Source organism: Suricata suricatta, chromosome 10, assembly GCF_006229205.1.
Source record: "Suricata suricatta isolate VVHF042 chromosome 10, meerkat_22Aug2017_6uvM2_HiC, whole genome shotgun sequence".
Lineage (NCBI taxonomy): Eukaryota > Metazoa > Chordata > Mammalia > Carnivora > Herpestidae > Suricata > Suricata suricatta.
The window spans coordinates 112,255,937-112,263,890 of NC_043709.1; the positions used below are offsets into that span (position 1 = coordinate 112,255,937).

Here is a 7,954-nt window from a genome sequence, read left to right on the forward strand (position 1 = left end):
GGGCGGCCGTGGCCGCTGCCGGAAGGCGGCTGCTCACCCGGAGGCGGCGGCGGCAGGCGGCGCGGCGGACTGGGTGCGGCAGTGGTGAGGTCTGTGCGGTTGTAGTCCATGCACAGCGTGTCGGGGTTGCCCTGTTCCGGCAGCCGGTCGCAGCGCATGCGGTCGGGCCAGGCGAAGCCGTACTGGCGCATGAGGGGTGCGCAGCCGGCCTTGGCGCGCTCGCAGACCGAGCGACAGGGTGGCAGGGGCTTCTTGTAGTCCTCCAGGCAGATGGGCGTGTACATGCTGCACAGGAAGAACTTGAGGTCGGGCGAGCACTGGATCTCTACTAGCGGCCAGAACTGGTGCACCTCAAGGCCCGCCTCGTCCTGCGTGTCGTGGTTGAACTGGTTGGGCATGTACGTGTAGTTGTAGCCGATGCCCTTGCACAGCGGCACGGTGATCTCTTGGCACGCCAGCTCCTTGGCCGAGGCAGCCGCCGCACCGCTCGAGCGCTGCAACAGCGCCAAGGCGGCCAGCAAAGAGGTCACTTCCAACAGGTAACCCCACTCCATGCTGCGCGCCTCGGCCCCGCGCCCTCGCCCTGCAGGCGGCGCGCGGAGGGGCGCCGGGGGATTCGGTGAGGGATCCGGAGAAAGGGAGAGCGGGTGCCCTGTTTGTCTCCCTCCTGCCTCTCCCGGAAGGCGGGGGGTGGGGGTGGGGGGTCCTGCAGATAACCTAGTCCCCTCTCGGGACGCGTCCGCACCGTGCGGCCCAAAGCCTGGGCAGCGGCGGTGAGGGTGGCCGCAGGCGTGCACCGCAGTCCCCGAGAGTCTGCCCTGATGACCCCTGGTCGAACTCAGCCCTCTCGCAGTACAGTGGCTGGCCCCCGGCCCATCGTCCCTCTCTCGCTCGCTTTCTCGCCCGCGCGCCCGGCCACTTCTCCGCGCGGCGCCGGGAACGGTGCGGTGACTTTGCCGGGCACAGAGGGCGGCGGCAAACCAAGTTTCCTTTCGGGCCGCGGTGCGCAGTCAAGATGGCTGGGCCAGGCCGCTCCCCGCGCAGGGTCAGCCCCTGCAGCCCCCTTTCGGTCCCCGGGGACTCATGCTCGCCCCCAACGCAGCGCTGCTCCGCCGCCGGAGTTCGGGACCCGCCTCCGCAGAGGCCGCCGCCCTCTCTCCCCGGCGTCGGTCAGTCGGTCGGCCGCCGGGACTGACAGACCCCGCCTCCGGTAAAAGTCCGCTCCGCGCTTCGGCCAGGAATCCGGCGAGGTGTAGGCAGTCCCCTTCTCGCTAGACACAGAGAACCAAATCCAGACCAGAACGCGGAATAGACACCTGAGCTGCGCGGCCCGCGCCCAGCCGCCACTGCCTCCGCCGCCGCCTCCAGTTCCTCCTCCTCCTCCTCCTCCTTCTCTTCCTCCTCCTCCTCGGCGGGAGCAGCGCCCTTCACCCAACTTCCCGGCTCCAGCCCCGCTCGCACCGCCCGGCCGGCTCATGAATATTTATACAGCGCGGACTCGGTTCCGCCCTCGGCCGGGCGCGCCAATCGCGGGGTGGCGGGGCGGAGTCTACGCGCTCCCAAGACTCAGCCTTCCTTAAGGCGGTCCTGAGTGTCCCCACGGCCATGTGAGCCTTCTGCAGATGGAGAGTTTTGGTCACCTTGGGTTTGACCGCAGAGACTGAGGTTTTGCCACGATTGTCACCACAGCGCTCAGTGCGTTTGAGTTCTTGGTTCCTTTTACCCGAGTCTGCACTTGGGGACTGGGATGGGGGTTTTCTGCATTCGCGTACTTTTCTAGGCTCCTTTCAAACAAGTCAGGACCCCGCCTACTGCTGCTGCCTGATGTGGGTGACCCCGCGCCCCTCCTTTGAGCCGGGTGGGTGGGGAACCCACCCCCGCGGGAGTGCGCGGGAGCCTGACTGGGGCCGGGCTGTGCGGGAAGGGGTGCTCTTCTTGGGGTTCTTAGAATGATGCTGTTTGAGCTTTGGAAGAGTTGAGAGGAGTGGGAAGGCGGCAGCTCATTCTGGATAGTGGGGCTGGACCGAGGGCGCCCCAGGAGGTGCACGGGATCTGAGGCGCCACGCGCAGGGGCTGGCCCAGCGTTCTCCCGCCTCCTTTGAGTGGCATGGGAGCCTCAGTTTCCTTGCCTGAAAAGTGGGGTAATAGTACAGATTTCGAAGGGGGTTCCGCTGATTAGGGGGGATAAAATATGTAAAGCATCTGGGACAAAGTGCTTCCTTACGAAGAAATAATTCCCTTCCAGGAAGGAAAAGAAAGAAAAAGGAAAGACAGGAAGAGAAAGAAAGAGAAAAAGAAAGAAAAAAGAAAAGAGTAAGCAAGTTATAAATAGGACAGACTGGAAACTGCGGCTGGCTTCTCCCTCTTCGCCTCGTACTTTTGGAACATATATATGTCTATCCAAAGTTCACATTTTTTCCAGAACCTCCTTTTCTGTCGTGGGAGGCGGTGCTGAGCCCTGGCGCCGACGCACCGACACGTATCAGCGATCCGCGTGGAGCAGAGCGGGACCTGAGCTGTTGCTTTTAGCAGCCGCTTGGGACGCCGCCAAAGAGTACTTGGCCCCGCCAGCTCCGCAACTACCTTAAGACTGAGAGGGGAGGCGCAGGCCTGAGGGGCCGGCGGCCTGGCAGGTTCATTTACGCTTGTTAGGACGTCCCAGGGGGTTGTCTTTCTCCTAGAATGGAGTGTTTATTTTTTAATTGATGTGCTGTTTCATTTAGCGCTTGTATGGAACTCATGCTGTGGCTGTAATTACTGTAATCTCGGGAACAAGCATTTCAGTTAGCCAGGAGGGTGGCAAAATACGTTCTCTCTGTCTCTGTCTCCCATTCTCTCCCCCCATTCTCTCTCTCTCTCCTCTTCCTCTCTCTTTCCGTTTCAAGATTTTTGCTGTTTGTCAGGCTTCATGGCAGGAATGAGTGGGGCTGGAGAGCCAAAGTTGTTGAGGGTGTGGGAACAGAGAAGAATTAAGGGTACATTTGAGGCCGGTTCCGTTTTTGGGGGGGGGGGGAGGAGAGTAGTGGTGGTGGTAGTTGGTGGTTGTCTGTTTAAAAACAACTCTTGTCATGAAACAAAAATAATTAGCAGCATTTGTATATTGCTTGAGCTAATGGAATCTGTGTCTTCTGTTTTCTCTAGCTTAGTTCAGCAACCTCATTATGCACCACATTCTAAACAGGCAGAATCACCTCCGCCCCCACCCCACCCGTGGGTTTTGGCAAATTCTATTATTTTGGCCAAAAATTCTAGGCATATCCATTAGGCTGTATATCTTTTTCTTCTTTTTTAAAACTGAAATCTAGTTAGTACCTCCTTATTCTGAAAAACAACACTTCCTTCCCACTTTTGTTTTGGAAAAACTAAAACTCCGTAGGAATCAAATTCAAAGGCTTGAGAAATACTGTATTAGCTACTTCCGCAGAAAATGGTTTCTATTCAAAAATGCAAAGATTTGACCTTTACTTTGTCTTTTTTATGGATTCCTTTCCCTTCTCCTTCTATTCGGAATTCCCTTTTATGGTGTGCTGAATGTAGAAAGTCACCTCTCTTTTGTTAGTACCTCGTTTGTCGAGGGCCATTCTCCAGGACGGTCAGCTGCAGAGCAGCAGCAGGTCCTTGCCAGAGGAGCAGTGAGAGGGCGGTTTCCTCCGTGAGGACCCGCCTGGGCTCGAGGTTGCCCAGACCACAGATGGGAGGGGCTAGTCTCCAAAAGCAACACAGGTGGTGAAAAGTTCTACTGCTTTTCTTCACCAGGGAAACTGTCAAATAGCAAAGTTTAGAGTTACACTATATAAATTTATTAACATTAGGTAAAAACAAACTGACATTTGAAAGTTGAGGCTGAAGATAGTTGATTTTGGCTTTTAATCGGCGTTTCAATTTTTTTTCTTTTTTCTTTTGAGACAAGATGAAAGCTTTGATGATGTGGAATGTGGAAATTTTTGGTAAGTATATTAAGTTTGCAGGAGAAAATAAGCAGACAAAAGTTCAGAAGTTTCAAAAATCATGGTACAAACTATTTGGGAGATCTTACTGATTTGTGAGATCAAAACCATTTATCTAAAAATCATTAAAATTTACTTTTAATTGAGAGAAGGTAAGAATAGCATTTAAAATGCTATTAAATGGTTACTTGACAATATTTGAGAGCAGAAGAGACTTATGAAGCTAATTAGTGTATAAAAAGCAAAGACAGCTAAAAGACACTAGAATCATTTATCAACATTGGAGGCTAAATAATGATCTTTTTTTTCTTTTGTATGTAAAGCAGCTGTTTTATAAGGGAGGGAAAATAGTTTTATTAGCGACATAAGTAATGTACAAAACTTTCTAGAGGGATTTCTGAACAGATGTCTTGTTACTGAATAGCCTACAAGCGTAATCATATATACAGTTGAGGCAGGAATCTAACTCAGAGGAGGGAATGTTTCATAAAACATTGGACACCAAATTAGATAGAAGACTATCAATATAGTCTATGTCTTGAATTTAAGAAACTTTGGAGAAATTATGTTTCAGTGGATTATAGTTTAAAAATCCAGCATAAAAATCTTGATGCCAGTGTGGGCCCATGTATCAATACCAATAAAATGATTCATTCAAGATTAAGTGGAGAGCCCTTTAGTAACTAATGAAAGTTCTCAGGCATTATATAAAACAACAGTTGTTTCCCCTAAAAGCTTATTTTCTTTCAGGGAAACAACCATGTGCTATATTATTAGAGAATATAAAACGTGATAGAGTAATATTGGGGTTTCTTGGTGTCTTAAAATCTTCCGAAAAATTATGTTTTGAATTGCCCACAACAAAGACAGAAGAGAGGGTAGAGGTCAACCGGTCCTGCTTCAGTTTCTATTAGAATTAAAATGGGTGAGGGATACCTGGTGGCTCCGGCAGTTGAGTGTCCAACTTTGGCTTAGGTCACGGTCTCACAGGCTTGTGGGTTCGATATCGCATCAGGCTCTGTGGTGACAGTGTGGTGACAGCTCAGAGCCTGGAGCCTGCTTCAGATTCTGTGTCTCCCTCTCGTGCTCTCCCCCTCACCCACTAATGCTCTGTCTCTCTCTCTCTCTCTCTCTCTGAAGAATAAATCAAACATTAAAAAATTTAAAAAAAGAATTAAAATGGGTGAGATTATTTTTATATTTCTCCATATTAACATTAAACTCTATTAAAGATCACTCTCTTCTGTTTTCTCTGCCACTAGGAAAAGGATCTTGTCGGAAGGAAGTACACTGCTGTGTCTGCCGTAAGAAGGCCCAGTTGTGAATGGATGGAGATAACGGAGCCAAATACACACAATGTGCCAGAGTCAGATTCTCACTTTACACGCAGCTGCCATTTTAGAAAATGGCAATTATACTGTCATTATTTCATTTTATAATTCTTCTAGAATATGTTTTAGAAATCAATAATTACGATTTTTCCTCATCTACACTGGAATATTGTCCAGATACCAAAACTCTTTGTGCCATAGGATGCATTGTGCTTTAGTTCAGGAACTTTCAGGTGCAACTGACCACTAAGTAAAACTGGCTTAGTTAAGAAGGACACTTCATTACTATCATATGTCAATAAGTCTGGAAGCAGAAAGTTCCACCATTGTGACTCCATGTTAGGCCTGCAGACAGGCTTCTAGCTCTTGGCTTCCCCTTTGGTTCCCTGTGGGCTCCTGTTGTCAAGTCCTGACATTTCATGGGACCACAGCAGAGGCAGGGAGAGTGGCAGGACCTTCCACTTTGCGCTGTCCTATTAGAAAAGAAAAACCTTTCCTTGAAGATCTTCCCCTTAGGTCCTCCTGCTGGAACCTGTCACCCCACTCTTAGCTACAAGGGAGGCTGTGAACCTGAGGATCTGGGGGGTGGCTGGTGACAGGGCTCTAGGCCTAGGGAAGTCAAGGCAGTGAGAATGGCTATTGAGAGATAAACGAAAGTCAGGCACACGTTGATAGATGAAATTAACTTTCAAGCAATCTCATTTAGCCAACATGCCTCATCTCCCAGAGAATTTTGTTCAGGGCTATGAATTAAGTATGATCTAGACCCAAGAACACCTTGATATTTTTTTCCTTTTGAAATTCGCACAATACAATTCTCTGTACGATTGGTGTGAAATAAATGTCCAACAGTTTACTACCCGTTGGTTTGTTTACTACTTGTTGTTTGTTACTACTGTACAGTTGGTGTGAAATAAATGTCTAACAGTTTACTACTTATTTTATTTATAATATATAGAAACTGGGTGTTGTAACTGCTTAGTGCCTTTGTTAAGCCCCTCTCTTCCCTTTTGGAGACTTCATTAGAAACAATGACACAATTCTGGGATACTAGACTGTTTTTTTTCTATTAAGTCTTATATGATGTAACTTAAAAAAATTGACAAATATACTGTGTTGAATCCCATTTCTGAAGGGCTCATAGAAGTGAAACAATCTTTATATTAAAAAATTTGGGGGGTTCCTGGGTGGCTCAGTTAAACGTCCACCTTTGGCTCAGGTCATGATCTCAGGCTCATGAGTTCAAGGCCTGTATTGGGCTCTATGCTGACAGCTCAGAGCCTGGAGCCTGCTTCAAATTCTGTCTTCCTTTCTCTCTGCCCCTCCCCTGCGTGTGCTCTGTCTCTGTCTCTAAAAAATAAATAAACATTAAAAAAGTTAAAAGAAATTAAGTGTAGGCAAGAGTTTACTTCTGGCAACAATGATACATTGAAAATGATGGGGATGCTTGGGTGGCTCAGTCAGTTAAGTGTCAGATTCTTGGTTTTGGCGCAGGTCATGATCTCATGGTTGGAGAGATCGAGCCCCATGTCAGGCTCTGCCCCTGACAGTGTGGAGCCTGCTTGGGATTCTCTCTCTTCCTCTCTCCCTGCTCCTCCCTCTGCTCACATTCTCTCTCTCTCTCAAAATGAAATAAAGAAAACTAGAAAAAATAAAATTATGATCTGAAACCATAATAAAATTTAAATGAGTAATACAATAATAACGATAAGGGCACCAAGGGCATGGAGGTGATGGTGATGACAATGGCATTTCTATTTTGTTTCTCTTTGACCAGCTTCAGGGAAACAAATATACATTTTTTTTTGAAAGAGTGAGACAGAGTGGGGGAGGGGCAGAGAAAGAAAGGACCTTAAGCAGGCCCCACACCCAGTGCAGAGCCCAAGTAGGACTCAATCTCACGAACTGTGAGATCATGACCTGAGCCAAAATTAAGAGTCAGATGCTTAGCTGACTGAGCCACCCAGGTGCCCCAACGAATGTGGTATTTTTAAGTTTATTTAGTTATTTTGAGAGAGAGCCACCAGGCACGTGTGTGAGTTGGGGAGGGGCAGGGAGAGAGACTCCCAAGCAGGCTCTGTACTGTCAGCACATAGCTCATGGGGCTCGATCTCCCCGAACCTTAAGATCATGACCTTAGCCGAAACCACAAGTTAGATGCTTCACCAATTGAGCCACCAAGATGTCCCTAGATGGAATTTTTATTCTAGAGGTGACAACACTTATTTTTTTGTCTGGTATGAGTCCTGCAGGCTTTCTCAGAAGCAAATGTACTTCTACAGGATTCACTTTATAGTTTATAGTAAGTTTAATTCATAGTATATTAATTTATAGAGACAAAATAAAGAAAAAGGGTAAAATTAGTATGTGGAATTTACTGAAATCATATCACATTAATATTAACTCCTGGTATGCTTTCTCAAAACACAATTCAGTAGGGTTTAATTTGAAAAATCCTAGTCCAGTATGTGTTAAAAATATACTATCAAGTAAAATAAAGTAAGAAATAGAACTACATGGTATGAGTCCAGTTATACTATTATATATGTATAGGAAAAAAAACTAGGAGTTCACAAAAATATTAGTATTAGTTGTGGCTGAATTGGATTAATTAGGAATAATCTTTATTTTCCTTTTTTTATAATGGTCTGAATGTTATACTGAGAAAAAGTTATC

The 7,954-nt window shown here is 47.6% G+C and overlaps 2 protein-coding genes and 1 long non-coding RNA gene across 3 annotated transcripts in view; 2 read left to right on the forward strand and 1 right to left on the reverse strand.

Moving 5' to 3' along the window:
• FZD8 (frizzled class receptor 8) overlaps nt 1-1,441 on the reverse strand; it is a 1,694-nt gene extending 253 nt beyond the window's left edge. The window contains exon 1 of the mRNA XM_029955572.1: nt 5-1,441. Within this exon, the coding sequence (XP_029811432.1) occupies nt 5-554 (550 nt within the window). The 5' untranslated portion in view covers nt 555-1,441. The remainder of the gene's footprint in view (nt 1-4) is intronic.
• On the forward strand, nt 822-1,580 carry LOC115305350 (translation initiation factor IF-2-like). Its single transcript, XM_029955573.1, has 2 exons — nt 822-1,210; nt 1,301-1,580. The coding sequence occupies exons 1-2, from the start codon at nt 822-824 to the stop codon at nt 1,578-1,580; spliced, it is 669 nt and encodes a 222-aa protein (XP_029811433.1).
• A 1,965-nt stretch (nt 1,581-3,545) lies between these two features.
• LOC115305008 lies at nt 3,546-6,210 on the forward strand. The gene is made up of 2 exons (XR_003914721.1): nt 3,546-3,947; nt 5,210-6,210. It is a non-coding gene; the product is annotated as an uncharacterized LOC115305008 (long non-coding RNA).
• Nucleotides 6,211-7,954: the final 1,744 nt, after the last annotated feature.

What these genes read in the sequence shown, in the direction of transcription:
- LOC115305350 (XM_029955573.1), top strand. Translation starts at nt 822, where the DNA reads ATGACCCCTGGTCGAACTCAGCCCTCTCGCAGTACAGTGGCTGGCCCC. An exon ending in ACTGACAGACCCCGCCTCCG is followed by an intron (nt 1,211 to 1,300) that starts GTAAAAGTCCGC and finishes AATCCAGACCAG; the next exon opens with AACGCGGAATAGACACCTGA.